Raw genomic sequence first — 19,344 nt, 5'->3', positions numbered from 1 at the left:
CGCAGATAAGCAGTAAAGCCCAGTCTGGTGTCAGTGATTTCCTTCCGCTTACCTCAGACGGCGACAACCATCTCGAAGGAATTTCCCAATTTAGATGCTGCCCCTCATCCTTTTCGCTTTCGTATGGGATCCTTCAAAGCATCACGGTGCAACACTCTCACTGGTGTCGCCGTTGCTAAATCTGTAGCAATCTTCAGTAATGAATTGAGTTTTCCACTAACTAAAACCATTAGCTAGCTGAAGAAACCATTTATACCCCCCTCTTGGTGTCTTCTTTGATGGTCTAGGCCGCTAAAAGATGACATTTCGTCAACCCCGCAAGCCTGGCGTTATCCGCTAATAAGATTGCGGAAGTATGCTGCGATGAACCAATAAAAAGGCACTTAATGGGCATGCAAGATCCCAGCAACATCGGCAATTCCCTCTCGGATTAAAGTTTCCTGTTATCTTACGGATTGTGACGCTGACAAGGGGTATAAAGAACTGCTACGCCCAGTCAGCTTTACTTGCTTGCTTCTGTAATCAGCCATCATGTTGTCCCGTCTCATTGAGCTATCGGAGCGCGCTCCAAAAGACTTCACCCTAGCCCTAGGCTTCTCAATTCTTAGCGCTCTTTACCTACTCCGGCGATGGCTTCTCCCCAAGCCAATCCCAGGTATCCCGTATAACGAAAATGCGGTCAAATCCTTCATGGGCGACATACCCGAGTTCAGAGATGCTCCTAATCGTCGAGAATGGTGGGCGCAGCAACCTGCTCGTCATCAATCGCCTATCGTTCAGGTATTCATGAGACCTTTTGGAGCACCGTGGGTCTTCGTGGCGGATTACTTTGAGGCGTCAGATATTTGCATGCGTCGATTGAAGGAGTTTGACAGAAGTAACGTGACGTGGGAACAGTTCAACGGTGTTGTACCGGGTCATCACATCACACTGAAATCATCAGATCCAAAGTTCAAGAAGAATAAAGAATTGATTCGTGATTTGATGGCACCAACTTTTCTTCATCAGGTAACAAGACACAGACTATGAATTAGAGCGTTCACTGACTTCAATAGGCGTCTGCTCCAGAGATCCACGACAAGTTTAGTAGTCTTCTCAAGCTTTGGGATCGTAAACTGGACTTATCAGGCGGCAGGCCGTTCGACATAGCTCAGGACATCCACAACTCAGCACTCGACATCATCCTCAGTGCTTCTTTTGGTATCGACTCTGGCGATGGCCAGATCGGCAGACAACTCGAAGAGCTCAAGGCGAGAACCGTTTCAGGTGGACAAGATGACCTCTTCGAGTTTGAGGATGTTTCTATCGACGAAGAGCAGAGTTGCTTCACCACTCTTGCAGACAGTGTCGGTCTATCCATGAGGTCCCCTCTTCCCACCATCCATCACTTTCTCTACCGTAATCTCTCGCCCAAGATGCGAGGGGCAAGAGCGGGTCGTGATAGATTGAGGGATCGTGAGATTGCCAAGAGCATTGAACGAAGAGAGTCAGGCCAGCCGCAACGCTGTGCTTTGGACAATATGCTTGCGAGAGAGGATGCCATAGCTGAGAAAGAAGGGCGCAAGCCTGACTACCGGAGTCAAACGATCATGAGCGAGGTATGTTACCGCTTGAGCATTTACAGTGCTTTGGCTAACCGTTTGAAGTTGATGGGATACCTGGTCGCCGGACATGAAACAACCTCCGCTGTTCTACGATGGGGAATGAAGTACTTGACTGCCAACCAGCGCGTACAGTTACTCCTCCGTGAAGCTGTCACCAATGCTCACCCTCAAGCGACAAAGGACAACCGCGTCCCAACAACCGAGGAGATCCTCAAAGCTCACATCCCATACCTCGATGCCGTCGTTGAAGAGATGCTAAGGCACTCACGTGTCGCCCCGGTTACCCTTCGTCAAGCCACAACCGATACCCAGATCCTCGGCCGCTTCATCCCGAAAGGAACAACAGTGGGCTTCCTTGGCAACGGCCCCGGCGTCATGATGCCCAGTATTCCAGTCAACACTAAAAAGCGATCCGAAGCTGCTTTGGCACATATGGAGAGAACACAGCTCTTTGATGAAGAAGACCTTGCGCAGTTCGTTCCTGAAAGGTGGCTTTCGACTACTGTGAACGGGGAGGGCAAGGAAGAGACGGTGTTTGATCCGCAAAAGAGACCGTCTCAGGCATTCGGACTTGGACCTCGTGGTTGCTTTGGCAAGAAATTGGCATATATCGAGATAAGAATATTCCTGACATTGTTCTTCTGGACGTTCAAGTTGGAGCCGGTTAAGCCTGAGCTGGCTACGGAGGATGAGATGCTCGCGTTGACGCGGTCACCAAAGAACGTGTACATCAAGCTGGTGAAAGTGTGATGGCATATGGATTAAATAGTTGTTTTGAAGAATATGATAGGAGTTTTGGAAATACAAATAAAGTGAACTGGCAAGAAAACATACAACAGCGGGTATTCGCTAGTCATCAACGTCCTAACTACTAATCCGCTCCTTACCAGATTGTCTATCGGAGAGCAGACGGGGTGCTTGTAACACGCTTTTCCAAAGTAGGGAAGAAGGACAGGTTGGATTAGATGGGTTGGATGGGCTGATTGTAGTGGTCACTTCCGGAAGGACGGATCAAACTGCTCAAGGGCAACAGAGGGAGGCTGTGCCTATAGATATCAAGCTCAAAGGATCTCTGTCCTTGATATCATTGGTCAAACTGACTTGACTCCATAATTTTCCGGTCACGTTCGTGGCCGGATGGCGGAGCAAACTTCTTCAATCGGCCATGTGCATGTGAGCTGAAACAGTCTATGGGTCTTTCCCGTACAATGTTGAACCAACATGCATGAAAATCACAACCAACACAGTTTGTACCCTGTCGAGAAGGGCTACAAACTGTGTATTTATATCACGTCCAGGTCTGGCCTTTGCATTCTTTGTTTTCTATCGTTTCCAGAGTGCAACGCTCAAATTCACTGCTCAATCTGCACATATTTTCTCGAATCACGCCATGGACAATTCTTCTCCAAACCCACTAACTACTATCTTTGGGAACTTGTCAATTGTAGACCATGGGGCCCAACCGCAACATGACGGTTCTTCAAATCCGGGACGATCATCCCCCTGGCAAACCATTGCGGCACCTGCCCCACCTAACTCACACTCTGAATTTTCGTCCTCGCCTAGTACCGTTTATGTCTTCGGCCAGCAGTTTTCAAAACAAAACGCCAGCTCTCAGAGTATCTTTCGATTCGGTTCTAGTGATCACGATGCTGGATCCGCAATCAATGACCCTCAGGGTAATTCGTTCTCGTTCCACGGGCTACACAATATGACGCCACTTCCTTCACCTTCACCATCCCCTCGGCCGTCCCCCTTTCCCCCGCGAAAAATCCTCCCACTGCCACAGTCAAAGACATCTCAACTGCAATCGCCCTTCGGATGTGTCACAGCCACTCCTGAACAAAGTGGTCGAGGAGTATCTGCAAGCAACACCCAAACACATCTGTCCCCATTCCTTTCGCCTTCAAGTTCACCGTTAGGCAGTCGACAGCGATCACTTTCCTTTACACCGGCAGCACCTCCTACTCCCAGCATCGTACAAAATGAGACGCCAGGCTCAGATCATGTACCGTCCCCAACTCCTGCGCCGCCAGCGCCGGTCACACCGTATGATCCTAGACAAGAGCCAGCACCTATTCATACCCTCTTTACGTCCACTCTTCAAGATGCACTGAAGGAAGGTCCCGAACTAGCCAAGATGGCAGTGAAGGCCATTCAGAAATTGTAAACAAAGAATCCGAAAGAAGCAGACTCAGAGCTCTCCAAGTTCCTGGATGACGCGAAAGATTTGCAAGGATTCCAGGGCACTGACACACGCACAGTTGCTGTGCTGGGAGCTTCAGGGGAAGGTGAGAACTCAACAACTGATCCGTTTTGTCCTGAGATCCTTATTAATCCTATCCCACAGGAAAAAGCAGTTTGATCAATTCACTCCTTCATTTTCCAGGAGTTGCTGAAACGGTATGTCGGACTGGAATATTTCTAACCTTTCGGTAATTAATTTGACCGCTTAAATTGTAGGGTGACCTTGGATCCGCCTGCACCTCAGTTGTCACCGAGTATCGACAGAAGAAGGCAGATCAGACTGAGCCCATTACCATTAACGTGGAGTACCTTTCTATGACTGAGATCCGGGAGCTTATCCATGAGCTTCTGTGGAGCTATAGACAGCTGTTTCTTCCAACTGTCGAGTCTAACGAGACATCTGAGCAAGAGTACAATCGCTATATCAGAGAATCGGAGCTAGCATGGTCTGCGTTGAGGGCCGCATTCAAGCACAAAAGGCAGTTCACGCCGAAGTTTGCCCAGGATACGTCTGATGGAGCTTTGGAAAGGATCACGAATCAACTAGTCGATTGGACTAGGGAGATTGAGTGGCCTACGAGTGGCGCCGACGGCTTTTGGACATCGACAGCACAGACAGCTGAAGAATGTGTCCAACAAACGAAATTGTTCATGCAAGATAAGTTATGGCCATTTACGAAACTTATCCGGTAAGAAAAAAGGCTCTTTGTCACCTGCTTTAGCTTCCTGCCTGACGTATAAAACTTGCAGCGTGTATCTCAACTCCCAAGTTCTAAAGACCGGAATTGTCCTCGCGGACTTACCTGGTGAGTTGACATGAATCAATTTATTTTTGGCTTACACGGTTGACTTAACACCTCGTTTAAAGGACTCCAAGACACGAATTTAGCAAGAGTCCGAGCAACTCAGGATTATCTCATTAAATGTGATAACATCATGATTGTTGCCAAGATATCACGGGCTATCACCGACCAATCTCTCAAGTCTTCGCTATTTTACGTTTTGTCTCGCCATGTACCGACAGAATGGGAACAATCCGGCACCCAAAGGCTGAAAGTTGCTGTCGTTTATACGAAGTCAGAGGTAAGTATGCGGCGTATCTCATGTTGTTTCCAATTCTTAACATTGTACACAGGACATCAACCTCGGTACAGCGAGACGCGAATTCTGCGGTCCCGATAAAGCTATATCGACTGATACGATGGCAAGACTGGACACTGAGCTTGACGCCGCAAAGATCTCTGGAGATAGAACAAAGAAGAAAGCTATCAAAAAGCAGTGAGTCCCTTTATTTGGAATTCATCAAGTACATCTAACAAGCTATAGACAGGAGCTCCTCTTAGTCCAAGCGCGAAATGGACATGTCAAAACGAACCTTCAGAGCGCCTACTCATCCGAGATGGACGGCAGAAGTCTGGACGTATTTTGTGTGTCCAATAAGTGGTACGAGAAGTATTCCCTAAAAGGAAACACCGAGTTTGCAAGAGCGAGCGGAATTCCAGAACTTCGACATTTCTGTCACAGTCTGACCGCAGATGCTCAACTGAGTGAAGCAAAACACTTTCTCAGGTTTAGGTTATCTGCACTCTTTAATACCCTTGAGTTATGGGCTACAAGTTTGCTTGACAAGCAAAATGCAATCGAGAAGCTAAACGACTCTGTCCAAATGAAGATGAAGGAGGCTATAGATCAGGTAATTATTTGAAGCTACCCAGCTCATCTTATCGTGTTAGACTAAGAAAGCGTACAGTTACCCACACTGGTCAACACATTTAGGCAGGATTTCAGCAGATGCTTTGAAGAGCAGATAATGACTTTCTTTGGTAGGTGATGTTCGGTAAATTGTGCATGAATAAGACAGGAAACTAATTTGAGCCCCCTTCAAGGTCGGAGAGACTATCACTGGGATCAGGCTGCCATCAAAGAGGGACAAGTGTGGAAAACCGTGAGTTCTAGCGTATCGTGTATCATAAAAGACACATGGCTGACGGTGATTTTTCAGTGGCACTGGAGTAATTTAATAACCGAGCTCGCAGACCGCCCAAGACCTCCTACTAATGAAATTGTCACAGGTCAGTATAACGCGTGGTGTCTCAATAATGGTGATCATCAGACATTGAACCGAGGACACGAGAACTGGAACGCAAAGATTATCTGGAAAATGCGCACGGAGCTTGAAAGCCAATGGGATCTTATGGAAGAGGAAGTGACTGATGTCTTCTCTGCCCTCCTGGATGGTGTGAGGAATATTTTGGATCAATTAAAGCCTGGCGTTTATGGTGAGTCCACATTACTCAATCGATAGTAGATTGTTGGTCTTGCTAACGGTATCCAACTTACAGATTTACTACCCTCACGGAGCGTCGGTCCAATCGCCAATAGTATAGCTGCCCAGATGGGGAATCTTGAGTATAAATTGGGCAGGGAAGAAAATGGTTTCCTTGCGGAAGTCAGGTAAGGATGCAGCTCTTGTCTTTTCCACAGTCTCTCTATAACAGATTTCTAATAATGTGACAGAGCTATACGCAGGTACGCGTCGGAATCGAATTACAACTCCTACATTCTTAAAGACATGATACCAGTATACCGCGATGCGGCTAGCCAAAAAAGTATGTATCTTTTTCCATGAACTGAACCCATATGGACTTTCGCCTAAGCGATACACCAACCTACATAGCTTGCTCAATGTGTATGCGTGTAATTTTCTTTTTATCTTTTATTTCGCAAATTTAGTGGCTAACAGAAAAATTCTGTAAAGAAACTGGCAAATTCGGACGCCAAATATCGATCATCCAAGGGCACATTGAAGAGGGCCTGATCTTCCCAAAATTGTCCATTGCTGTTGCGGAAAGCATGAACAACTTAATTACCATTACTTCGACACGGCTCGGAAGTATTCTCAGTGACTCCTTTGACATTATCCAAGCAGATTTAAACATCATGTTCCAGTCTTGTGAACGATCACAAGTGAGCCTAGCTGTCGATGCCGGGGAAAGAGAAACTAAAATCAAGGAATTTGCGGAAGAAGTCAGGAATTTGAAGCAGCGGCATGAGCGTCTATTGCGAACTGTTGAGGCTATTTAGGATCCATAAATATATGAGGATGATGACAAACATGCAGCACGACCTTTTCAAGCTTTGCATTGACGGCTTGGAAGAGCCCCTGGGCCATATCGGCCAGTTTTTGAACGGGAAAAATATTATTTCAGCACATGATTTATTTGTTTTTGCAAGCGACGTTAGCCGGATGTCCAAAACAACATTACTCAAAGAAGGTACCACAAGGCACATCCGACATCCTCGGCCAGTGGAATCGATAATGAGCTCTCAATCGGGACCCCCTATGATCATCAATGTGCCAGGTGTCTCGTTTTCGCACTATCACTACTACTAGTAGGCATTAGAGCACTTTTGAACGAAAGACATAACCCAACCTCGAAAGTTCCACCAAGCAAGAAACGCAGCTGTCAAACGAAAGCCTAGGGTACTGCTTTGACAAAACCACAGCCAACAAAGCGTATCAGGATGAATGCAAACACATTTGTCCGAGGCTTATAAGAAGGATACCAGTCTCTCAATTACAAAGGATTTCTTCACACGAGACCATTTATTCCACAAACAACGTTTATAAACGAACGAAGTAATCCCTACAACTAGTCTACAACACGAGACTTTGGAGAGATCTGCGACTGGACTACTCGCTCCGCACGTACTCCATTATACATTCTATGTGCGAAACCAGAGTCTGCTTGGGATATCGGTACCAGGATCTAAACCCATTATCGGAACCTTAACCAAATCCTGACACATTTTCCTCTACAGTGGCTGTGTGATGGACGACAAACGATCTGCGCGCCGATGACGGCCCGGCCAAGTTTCCAGCTAACCACTGTCTTACAATAGGCCACTCAGCACGGACTTGCCCCAGGCCAAAAGCAAAGAAAAGTATCAGAATTGGATGTCGTTTATGATATTGGTACAAACAGTGAGTGAGTACCACGAACAGGCAGTCACGGTACCGAGGCCAGAGAAAAACGCACCTGTCCAACCAGGGTTTACTTGCCCATTCTCTAAAGGCCCTGTCAATAGATCGGAGCTCAACCGCGCTTGCTTGGGTCATGGATGGATCAAGATACATCGTCTTAAGGAAGTTGGCTGTTTTACCTCCCCGTGGAGACCTTAAGTACTAAGTAGGGTCATCAATTAGTGAACACATACAGCGATGTCACATTCCTGCAGCATTTAGCAACACCTTAGTCTGCAACCACTGTCACTAGAGCTTCGTGTCTCGAGACGTGCTCTTCAAGCATCAGCGCCTGGAGGATCCGTGTCCTATCAAGGCCGCTGAGCTTATTGTAGGCAAGATCACACTGGAGCAAGCAGCCAAGCTGGGAGCAACAAAAAAGAAGAAGTCTAATATGAGCGACGAGAAGAGGTGGTTCGAGTTTTACGACATCATCTTTCTTGGCCAGGACCCGGCACAAAGACCATTAACACCATGTACGGCTGGCTATTTCCCCCTCCGTCTGGACCAGGTACCAGGAGTACCATGGCGACAAACTAGAAGACGCTGACATGGTAAATACATAGATCATCAACCTTTGGCCAACTCAACTCTGAACAACTCCAGCACGCCTGCTTCTATTAGCATCCCTAGTTATCGGGACACTTTTCTTGGGCCATCAAACCAAAGAAAGAAGCGGAAACTTGCAGTTCCTGGAACTGGTAGTCCTGTACTTCGGTTGCTGGCGTTCTGCGGAAGTCTAGGTGAGTAGCCCCCCAGTCTTTGAGTTCCCCTTCAAGAGTTCATCAAGGCAAATGACGATCCTTCGATTCCTGTTGATTATGAATCTAACATGTCGCAGCTGGACCTAGACAACCCCTGGGCATTTGACTTCTCACAAGTCAGCCAGCAGACCTCTTCGACTGGATTATCTGGTAGGCTTCTGCCCAACGTACTGGACTGTTGCTGGATACCTGCTTAGAAGTTACTTTAGCGTTAAGATGTGTGCTTGCGTTTGGGTTGTGCTTTTTGCTCTTTCGCGATGAGATTGGGAATTACCTGTAGCTTTGGTTATAAAGAGGATTTATTAATAGGCTTTTTTACACACATAGTTAGGAATAACAAGGTTGCGCACTTTTTCACTAGGTAGCGAATCTTTTAAGGTGATTACGGATTTGATAATAACTCGGTATATGGCACAAAGCCAGGGGGAACAAATTTTAATATTCCTTAAAGTCTCGAGAGTTTGAGGTAATATAGCGACTACTGCTGTTTTCTCTCTGTGAAGACCAGTGTATGCCAAGTCTCCATCCAACGTAGTAAATACAATTAGCTACAGGATTGGATGCGACCATGGTCAGAGTTCCTTCATTGGTTGATCTGGAACAGCCAGCCCACTACGACATTAGCGTAACTGGGAATGAGCCAGAGGGACAGAACCAACCTGATTAGGATCAACGCCATATGGGATTGAACGAGCCCGTAGCTATTGCTATAGAGAATTGTTGCGATGCTTGTTCACCAATATTGGTTATGTGGAAAGTATCTCGATGCAAGACTTGAAGCTAGACTGCCTCGGGGTTCTGTTAAGTACACCTGTCCAACGCCTTTTCCTGGTTATGGATAGAAAGAAGATGTTCACCAGCTGCGCCTCGGCCAACTTCATGGCAACAGGTTGCTTCGCCGAGACCCACACCCGGAGGACCTTCCACTTATGGAAACATCCCTATCAACCTTACTAGCCAAAAGCTGAGACACAATATTATGCAGTTGGTTGACAAGTTGCATGGGTCAACCAACAGATGGTCAAAGAGCAAATAAAAGAGATAACAAAAAATGGGCCACCAGGCGAAGACTTCTACAAGGGGTTAAGGCTGATTAGCCGGTCTATATATAGCTGCGTGATTTGTCCCACGTAACTTTTTCCACCGCCACATTCCCCAGACCAGTCTACCTACTCCGCCTCTACCCCAATATGACTTGGGATCGATATGAACTTGGTCAAAGGAACATTTTCTACGATGAAAAGAAACCCCTGATCCCGGTCAATGTGTTCCCTCCACACGTAGAGCGCGTACGGAGATTAATAACAGACCTGTCTTGTGTAGTCAATGGAGAAGGCTTGATCAATAAGAATGAGCTTATTTCTGATGATAAGTTGAAGCCTTTACTATATGGTCCCGTTCCAGATCCTGCCCTAGCTGAGGCGCAGAAGACCTTGAGCAAGGCGCACAGTCTCGTTAACGGTGGCTACAAAGAAAAAGCGTGGCAGGAGTTCTATACAAAGCACTTTTTCGACAGACTCGCCGATTCTCTTTTATTGTCTAAAGATGATACTAGACGGTAAGGTGATTATAACATTTAGTTGGGCATTAGAGCTGACCGTAAACTCAAGCGCGTCGTACAATAAATATTATCATGACGCAGTTAAGAGGTAAGCAGACTTATGTCTCTATTTTACCCACCTGGAAGCTAACTCAGTCATCAAGAGAGACCGATGGCCTCTGGGACCTCTTTAAAAAAGAAAAGGAGTCCAGAATAGCGCCATTCAAGATTATCAGTAGCCCTAAACCAGACCACGCTTTCTTCCTTCCCATTTATCACAACCGCCATCCAGCCGGGATTCCCACTGTGGTTGACCCCAACGCTAGACAATGGAATAAGGCTCAAGAGATATCTGCCATGGAACCGTTTACGTGGTCAACGCTCAAGAGGTTACATGGATTTGGCCTTGAACCAGCGCCTTGCCACCTTTTCGAAAAACCACCACTGGAAGCCAATCTCAAGTGTTACCCTTGGCTTGTAGTCGAATATAAAAAAGAGAAGCAGGATAATAGGCCCGCGAGAGATGTCTGTTGCCAGGCCGCTAATGCTGCGGCATGCGCGATTAGTTTGATCATGCACACAGCCCAGTATGCTGTGAAACTGCCCAAACATGCGCACATCCCCCCCATACCTGTCATCACTACTATCGGGCCTAGCGTGAAAGTGTGGATCATGTATTATGCCACTGATTTCAACGCCCCGTGTTGCCGCGAAGAGACCACAGAGGTGATAGTGAGGAGACGCAAACAGGGACATGTGAGTCTATCTATCTGTTTGGATTCTCTTGGCTGACTTGAATTGAGATGATGCGCGTTATTTGGAAGGGTGACATGACCAAGCTTGCTGACGTTGTCATGCTCCAAATGGTCCTTGATAACGCGCATACCTGGGCCACACGAACTTTTAAACCTTTGATGGCTTCGTACATCGAACAGTGGCAGTATGTATTCGATGAGTCAATTACCGGCGGAACTCTAGGTCATAGCTCGGCGTTCTTTCTGTCCAAGAAACGTCGCGAAAAGACAGTTGAGCAGCGACGAGCCATTGTCCCGATGGTCCAAGGCCTGATAGATGACCAAGACACCATGGAGCTTGACGACATGGCCAACAAGAGGGTGACTCCTTTACTTTTAGGCTTAATGATGCATCAAATCTGCTCCCTAGAGAAGGAGCTTATAGCCAGTGAAGTTGATAGAGTTGTGTCTCAGAGATTAGAGGGGCTGTCCATGAGGGGAGTGGCGTCTGGAATGCAGTATAGTTCCCAAGGAGCACAGAGCGCCCGATCTCGAGCACACTCTAACCGCTATTCTGACCGCCAAGAATCGATTTTCGGCTCGCGTCAAACCAGTCAATACTTGCCACTTGACAACGATGATCCGAACGATTCTGACTACAGACCGTCACAAGATTCTCCAGTTTCTATTCAAACAACATCCTTTCTGGATCTTATACGTCCTGATTCGATTACTCCAGATACCTTACCTTCAACCTATGAGTTTTCTTTCCATAGCTCGGCGCGGGCTATCTCAAAAGGTTCGGAAGCCCAGCCATCAAGATCAAACGAAGATCGTCTCTTAGATAGCCCCGATGGAAATGGGCGGGAGTCTCCATTTAGTTCTGGGGGGCAGGTTACTCCAAAGCCGAGTTCCTCAACGCTGGTCTCCGGGCTTTTGTCCTCCTCGGATGAAGACGTATCTCAAGGGATATCTAAGGGAACTACACCTTCTGGGTTACCGGTCATCACTGATCCATTCTCACTTGAAAGGCGGGGACAGCAACTTGGTCAGCCGAAGCTTCAACACCCTCATGGTCCTATGGAAGATTCTAGCGAGAAGAGTCAATTTCAGGACGCAGATCAAGATGAGAGCGACTACATTGATTTGACAGAAGACAGCCAGGAAGGTACTTCGTAAGCTTGAGCTTAACGGGACAGACAGCATGTAGTCATACCAGTTCCACATATTAGAACATGATTGGTCAAATACAACGACAGTGATGGAACAGAAGACAGGTATTGGACGGGATCCCGAGTTATGTGACCAAAATAGCCTCTAGGGAGTATGATTTAGGATGGTCATGATGACTGCTCACCAACATCGACTGTGTGGAGAGCAGTTCTCAAAATCCACATGAGCCATCATTAAAGCTAGACTGCCCCGGGGTTCTGGTAAGTATACTCTGGTGCTCCACTCCACTGAAGATAGCCATTGCTTCCAAAGAAATGTTTGTTGTCTCCTAGCCATCCGTTGACATATGTTCTCTCCAGCCCTGTTTTCTGCTTCTTGCCTTGGAATCTGTCCTTAAGCCATGCCATCCAGAGGCTTCGCACACCTGAGATGATGGGCGTGTGACCAAACTTGTCTACATACATGTAGCTCAGTGAGTTATTGGGATAAGAATCAGCGGTGCTGGCGACAGTTTCGTTGGTAGTCGAAGCAGCAATGAAGAAGTCCTCAGAGCCTTGAATCACTAACAGAGGACCTGCGAACGGCTTATCCCCTACAGCCCCGAGCTTGTCAAAGGTAGCGGCATGATAAGAGGAGTTGTACCAATTGGATTTCTCAAGCGCGGTCTGTGGCTCAGTGAAGAACAGTTGCTGTCCTACTGCAACACTCCCTCCGAATTGCTTCATCAGCCTTTGTCTCGCAACTCCCAGTGGGGTCAACCATTGGCTGGGCTTGAAGTCATGAAAGATACTCGACAGCGCTATGGATGCACTGTAGCTACTGAAGAGCCGAGGGGTGGATAAAGGCTTCGTGACGGGTGCAATTGAAATGGTACCAACGTAGCCCTTCAAGAGTTTCACGAAAGCCGTGCTTCCACTGGTATCTTTTCCTTTGGCGAGCGACTCGGCTGCACCCCAGGCAATCCCACCGCCCTGACTGTGACCCATAATGGCGAATTTCCCACTAAGGCGGTCGCTAAATGCCCCAAGGGCAGCTTCCATTGCAAAGAGAGTGTCTTGCGCACCAGCAGGTGTAGCAAAGTACTGATGCGGAATATCAGTCCCGTCCCATGACTTGTCTACTCCGAGACCAGCATAGTCGGGCGCAACAACTGCATAGCCTTCTTGTGCGAGGGCCAGAGGGACCACGTTCTCGTAGTAGAGACCACGATGAGCGGAAGGTGCAGAGTCAATGAAGAAGCCAGACGTTCCATGTGCCCAGAGAACCGCTGGAGCTTTGCCGTCCGAGTTACTGTTAAATTGGCGGGGCAGGAAAGGCCAGAGGATATAAACACTGGCTGGAATGATAGTTCCATTGAAGTTACGAGTCGCATAGAGAATTCTGCTGAGGGAAGATCCTGGTGCAATAGAGAACGGAGCTGGGTTGGTCACTTCCTGCACCTTGAGAACCTGGCCAGGTCGAAGATTGGTCGGTCTAACAGGCAGATTGTAGAAGTCATCTTGCTTTGGACCGCCATTGGCAAGACTAGATTGATGAAAGTTGGCGACGGTATTGACACTTCTAGCTATAGTCTCCGAAAGATTGGCTTCTTTAATCTGGGCAGGTGAAAGAGAGAAAGATGAGTTGAAGCCCGTTGAGAATGGCAGAGCTGGAGCGAGGTTTTGGGGTTCAGCGGCTCCTGAGAATGAGGCTACAAAGAACAGCGATAAATTCAAGTACTTCATTTCAATAAATTGTTTCGTGATGTCAGTAGTAGCCTAAGTTTTGATACAGGCAGTAGGAATGATTAAACTATTGAGCATAAGCCAGTTCTATATCATCTTGTTCCCATTCTAGCATGACAAATCAGCGAGCACAGCAACGTCATATCGTCATCAAAGGATCTATTGAATGTAACATGATACTCTTCTTGAGATATCAATGCTGACAAACTCTAGTAACATGATCCTTGAATCCGCATAAAGTCCGCACCGAACCCGCTTCAGATCCGCAATACGCCAAAGCCAAGCATAAGCCTGATCGACTGTCAACCGTAAGCATGTCGCTTACAAGCTACAGGCTATCAGCATGAATATTCAAATAAAAAATCATTGTCAGCTTTATGTTAGGGCTATCTTGCCTCATTCTCTCATTCCCTTCTCCGCAAGCTGTTGCGCCAACTTCATCTCCCCTTCATAAAGACCATCGTGCGATCCCTCGGCGACTACAGTAGGATACAACGCTTCCATAGGAACTTCCCGCACATTGACCGAGTTACTCTCTCTGTTCCCGATAAGCATCGTCTCAACGATGTTTCCATCGCCGTATTTCTCATCAGTGAGGACCTGGAACATGACGTTGGCACATTGCTCTGCGGTGAGGCCCAAAGTCTCGGGTGGCATTCGGTCACGACAGTATTCCGGGTGAAATATGGGTGTCTATACTAACAATTAGTGATATCTTCATAGGGAGGTTCGTTGGTGAAGTTACTCACGTGCACGGCACCTGGACAGACGGCTGCGTTCCGAATGCCGAATCGCTTGTGGACCGTCGACAGTGATTTCACGAAACTCACGATGGCTGCTTTGCTAGCGAAGTAAAGCGGCGTCTGTAGCGAGTGCAAGTATCCTCCACAACTGGCGACCCAAAGGAGGTTGCCTTGCACATCACGATTCTGCAGCCAGTAGTCCATGGCAATCTGTGCCAACCTAATAGGACCAAGTGCATTCACAGCAAAGGTCTTGTACACGCCCGGACTACCGTCAGCCTTATCCTCAGATTGAGATGAGATTCCGGGAGGGTTCCAGAACGTGCTTGATGGGGGTTCATAAATGCCAGCGCCATTGCACACGATGTCGATTTGGCCAAGCTTCTCAAGTGCTGCGTCCCATAGAGATGAGAGTTGGGCCCAATCGCTAACATCAGTCTTGTGAAAGTGGACGTTAGGCTTTTCGCCCTCAATGGTCGCCCATTTGTTAACGAGATCCTCTGCTTCGGGGCGGAGTTTGAGATCAGCTATCACAACGGAGCATCCATTTTCAAGAAGCTGCTGGGCGAAGGCAAGGCAGATACCTATTGTTCGATGTTAATTATCCATTTCGTAGGCAGGAAATGAAGGGATATTGCATACCAGAGCCTGCGCCAGTGACAATGGCATTCTTGCCCTTGACGTCGTACAAAGACATATCTATCAGCTCAATTCAAGGCGTAAGCGGACAACTCAACAAACGAGGGGCAAAAGCAAAGAAGGCTCCTTTTTACTGAGGGACGTGCTTTATTTCTATCCTTGTTAAACCCCTCATCACCCATGAGTTCAGCTGGTGGACCATTGGACCCTGGCATTTTAAAGCTGCATGCCTGTGACTCAATCACATTTTGGTCTGGCGCTTACTTGGGATCGATCTTCAGCGGGCTCCGGGACCAATTCCATTGAGATATAAAGATCGGTACCAGTGACATCGCATTGTAAACCACACTCCTAAGAATTCTCCTGAATGAACCTCCAGCGCTCATGGAAGACCGACGACTAACTGGCTGTATTTTACCTGTAAGCCAGATCAGATCATCAGGCCACAGGCAGTCTCTCATGCACTCCCCTGACATTCGTATAAACTCCCAGTTACCAACTGCTCTGTCATTCGTGCACAAACCCGCTCAGATTAGATTAGCCCACTTCGGATGCGCCCTCGTGTTGGCTCTGGGAAACAACTAACCCCAATACAGGGGCCAAGAATCCGTGGCCTGCAGGGGTCCTAGAGCTGTTCAGGTTCAGTCTGGGGATGGTAACAACGACTTTCAGGTTCAATGTGCTTAAGTAAAGAATCCTTTAGTAGTGTCTTAAAGTCTATAGTCCTTGAGGGTGCATATTGCAAGCGTCATGCCGTATTCATAACTAGATTTGACTGACAGTTGTCTTGTTGCCTCTTCTCTCACTCGTCTTCTGTTGGTTCTCTAAGCTAGTAAACTTTAATTCCTGACATCGGAAGCTGATCCTGGTCTTCCGGTGCATAACTGTCAGCATTCTGGCTAAAGCTCGACACATCAACAGGGTTGGTCATCCAACCGACCACGGTAATTACTCGCGGACATGAGCCATCTGGCTAAGTACTCTTGTATCCCATCCTACTCAACGTTCAGCGACTCTCGTTTTGAATCGCCCAGCATTGACTTTCGCGCTATTCTACCTGCCTGGTATGGCAGAGGCTTCAGAAGCATGGCATGCAGTCAAACCGACTGGTCTTGCTGCCGCTCTTCTCGCTGTCACTATCATATTCACGCCGATGATTATCGTTGTTGTCGGCTTGAGAATATGGGTTAGAGTGACGCATCATTGCTTCGGACTTGAAGATTGGCTCATGTGTATTGGCGCCACTCTCAACCTGGTGCACAATGGAGTCGTCATCTGGGGCAGCTTCACTGGGATAGGGACACCCGACTCCAAGCTTAACACTGCTATGGTGATGGAAGGTTTCAAGGCACGTTCTTCGGTGCTTGTAGTGTCACCTCTAACCATGTTTTAGGCTGTGACGTTTTGGCAGATCTTCTACATCAGCAACTCCTTGTTTATCAAGATATCCATCTGCGCCCAGCTCCTGCGTGTCACGGATAACAAGAGAATTAAAGTTTTTCTCTGGGGCTTGATATCTTTGACAGTTCTCATTACGCTAGTAGCAGGAATTATCGGCCTAGTCAGATGCAGACCTCTAAGCGCATCATGGGATCCAAGCACAGGAACATGTATGGATCAAGGTATACTGTCAGTACTGACATACGTTGTGTCGGGGATCAACATCGTGGTCGACTGGTCTGTTGCTATATTACCAGTGATCATTCTGTGGAATGTCCAAATGCATAGGACGTTGAAGATCATGGCCAACGTGGTTATGGGTATTGGCGCATTGTAGGTCTTGACCCGATACATAGCGATTTTCACTAACATATCGCAGGGCATCAGTGGCAACTATTGTTCGACTTCCATACTCTCCCGCATACTCTCAGCCTGCTAATCAACTCCGTAAGTTCGTGTTTCGAGATACTATACTTTTAACTGACTTGTTAAGACGGTATCGGAAACATCATCCTCTGGACAGTAGTGGAATGCAGTCTTGGCATCATCGCCGGATCGATGCCCATGCTTCGAAAGCTCTTCAAGGCGCTACGAAAAGACGACAGTTCATATGCCAGAGGGACCGACGATGTAAACCTCGTGACGATTGGCCAGGTTCGTGGGAAGCACCATCCGATCTATGACGGAGATGTCAGAGCTACTGTTGCTGCGGGCGAAGATCGGGAGAGTGATAGGGATGACGAGAGCACGAGGCAGATAATCAGGGTCACAAAAGAGTTTGAGCAGGTATCAGTCATAGAAACGCCTCCTTCTTGATATTAGTTCCCGAAATGTCGACCATACAAAAACACATACAATAACATACACTTGCGGAAATATCATGGACGCCTACTCAACCATTACCCTTCCTTGTTCAAGCCTCAAGTCGTAGGCGTGCAGGTCGTGTTACAATCTATTCACTTGCCGTTCTTCATCACAGACTTAATAGTCGACTTAGCCTTTTCTCTCTTTTTACTACCCTTGGTTTTCGCCGTTGTCGTAGGTTTCTTCTGGCCCTGCTTTGCGTTAAGTTGATCTTGAGCCTTTTCCACTATAGCTACTTTCTGTTCCTGCTTCTTTTCCTTCTTCTTTGCCTTCTTTTTTAAGCTGCTATTCACATTTTTCTTCTTACTCATCACCGCTGTTTTTAGCAATGGTTGCTTATTGCTAGAAGTGCCAGATTTTGGTGATTTCTTAGTAGTTGGGCTCTTCCCTTGATCAATTACCGCTGCACTAGACATTTTCTTCTTTTTGGTTTTCTTTGTCTTCTGTTGTTCGCCTTTTGTTATCTTGTTGGTTGTATCAGCCACTGACTTGTTGCCAGGGCCTATCGTTTCTGGTATTTTTGAAGTCAACGATGATGCTAAGCTCAAGTTTGGTCCTGGCTGAGAGCTTAAACCAGCACACAGAACTTAGAGTAGAGCCTCTCTTCTCTTCTTGGTATTCTATAAGCGTTTACCTGTGTAGTGGGTTTAACTATCTTGGTTTTGCGCCACTAGAATTCAATATTAGGAATTCTAAATGTCTTTATCCAAAACTAAGAGATATCATATGGCCATAGCTGATAGATAAAGTTGCTAGCTATCTTGACAGCTGGGTGAGCTGTGTGAATCCTCCCCACAGGTCTGTTCCCCATCTTACCCTTGATGACAGGCTCTTCGTATAGTTGATAGAAGGTTTATCTAGAAGGGTGAAAGAACAGGGGCGGAGGGTGATAAAGTACAGTCACCAGATCACCCTGAGAGACGAACTATGCGAAAATGATAGAAGCTCTATGAATGTATCTCGGATGGGCTTGTGTTTGATGACTGGGGTTACCATGATATAACAGTGGACCGAGTGCAGTTGTTAATGTTTGAAGTTCATGCGGATCGGCCCATTGCTAGGCATGTTCACGCAACATGCCGCTCTAAAACACCTGACGATTGGGGACACAGGCATTCTGGAACCTTGATAAGATCTTGTCGGCCTCTTGGTCAGTAAGCCACCGTCGGATGAGCTGTCGGATTGCATCGGGTGGTTGATTTGTGCTGAAACTCACTCCACGTATCGGCTTGGAGGTTTCTTGGTGTGCGATACTCACAGGAGAGGTCTGAGCAGTGCCCGTTTTGCAGAATGCTCTGATGAAGTTACTTTATCGCACGCAAGGTAGTGTTGGGCAGGTCCTAAGCTTTCAGCAATGGGATCTTCGTCACAGTGACGCATGAACACCACCGTGCTAAGCTCTTAGCGGCAGCCAAGAGATGGTCGCAACATAGCAATAATAAAAGTACATATAGAGAAAATTACAAAGGGCAGCTTGTAACTTAATACAGCGTGGAGAAAGGCAAAAGAAAGAAATGAATGGCACGCATCCGAATAAAATGCCCAAAAAGTAAATTTCCTGTATATTACAGGTGGCGACTCTCCCGCCGGGAATTGAACCCGGGTCTCAAGCGTGACAAGCTTGCATACTGACCACTATACTACGGAAGACGGAACAGGCTTAACCTGCTGTAGTGAGAGGATTCGATGGGAAACTTCCCGCAGATACAGTATATATAAGCCCCAGCTACTAACCATTAGTGTATTTGGTGATTCCTCATGCCGACCAAGATGGGCTTCCCCATTTTATGCATCGCTATAGTTACTCAATTCAACTGTGTATTTGTTAACTATTTCTAATCTGAAGGT

General features: G+C 47.1%; 6 protein-coding genes across 6 annotated transcripts; 4 read left to right on the top strand and 2 right to left on the bottom strand.

Annotated features, from left to right (window-relative positions):
- Positions 1-531: 531 nt before the first annotated feature.
- On the top strand, positions 532-2,354 carry FSUBG_11005 (cytochrome P450 monooxygenase 1A1; the record flags this gene model as incomplete). Its single annotated transcript, XM_036675642.1, has 3 exons — positions 532-1,008; positions 1,056-1,598; positions 1,647-2,354. The coding sequence occupies 3 exons, from the start codon at positions 532-534 to the stop codon at positions 2,352-2,354; spliced, it is 1,728 nt and encodes a 575-aa protein (XP_036533520.1).
- Positions 2,355-2,994: 640 nt separating this feature from the next.
- On the top strand, positions 2,995-6,935 carry FSUBG_11004 (uncharacterized protein; the record flags this gene model as incomplete). Its single annotated transcript, XM_036675641.1, has 13 exons — positions 2,995-3,727; positions 3,791-3,895; positions 3,955-4,007; positions 4,068-4,540; positions 4,602-4,657; positions 4,720-4,934; positions 4,987-5,129; positions 5,178-5,544; positions 5,602-5,674; positions 5,924-6,130; positions 6,369-6,380; positions 6,434-6,460; positions 6,649-6,935. 13 exons carry the CDS (start codon positions 2,995-2,997, stop codon positions 6,933-6,935), a joined length of 2,751 nt encoding a protein of 916 aa, XP_036533519.1.
- Positions 6,936-10,985: 4,050 nt separating this feature from the next.
- Positions 10,986-12,092, top strand: FSUBG_11003 (uncharacterized protein; the record flags this gene model as incomplete). Its single annotated transcript, XM_036675640.1, has 1 exon — positions 10,986-12,092. One exon carries the CDS (start codon positions 10,986-10,988, stop codon positions 12,090-12,092), a length of 1,107 nt encoding a protein of 368 aa, XP_036533518.1.
- Positions 12,093-12,325: 233 nt separating this feature from the next.
- FSUBG_11002 (secretory lipase) lies at positions 12,326-13,810 on the bottom strand (the record flags this gene model as incomplete). Its single annotated transcript, XM_036675639.1, has 1 exon — positions 12,326-13,810. One exon carries the CDS (start codon positions 13,808-13,810, stop codon positions 12,326-12,328), a length of 1,485 nt encoding a protein of 494 aa, XP_036533517.1.
- Positions 13,811-14,206: 396 nt separating this feature from the next.
- Positions 14,207-15,250, bottom strand: FSUBG_11001 (15-hydroxyprostaglandin dehydrogenase; the record flags this gene model as incomplete). Its single annotated transcript, XM_036675638.1, has 3 exons — positions 14,207-14,503; positions 14,560-15,137; positions 15,196-15,250. 3 exons carry the CDS (start codon positions 15,248-15,250, stop codon positions 14,207-14,209), a joined length of 930 nt encoding a protein of 309 aa, XP_036533516.1.
- A 1,008-nt stretch (positions 15,251-16,258) lies between these two features.
- On the top strand, positions 16,259-17,448 carry FSUBG_11000 (integral membrane protein PTH11; the record flags this gene model as incomplete). The annotated part of the gene is made up of 4 exons (XM_036675637.1): positions 16,259-16,522; positions 16,586-16,965; positions 17,012-17,079; positions 17,126-17,448. 4 exons carry the CDS (start codon positions 16,259-16,261, stop codon positions 17,446-17,448), a joined length of 1,035 nt encoding a protein of 344 aa, XP_036533515.1.
- Positions 17,449-19,344: the final 1,896 nt, after the last annotated feature.

This window comes from Fusarium subglutinans (assembly GCF_013396075.1).
Source record: "Fusarium subglutinans strain NRRL 66333 chromosome Unknown NRRL66333_c0000199, whole genome shotgun sequence".
NCBI lineage: Eukaryota > Fungi > Ascomycota > Sordariomycetes > Hypocreales > Nectriaceae > Fusarium > Fusarium subglutinans.
Note: the sequence above shows the minus strand (reverse complement) of the source record. Positions and strands in the feature narration are given on the sequence as shown.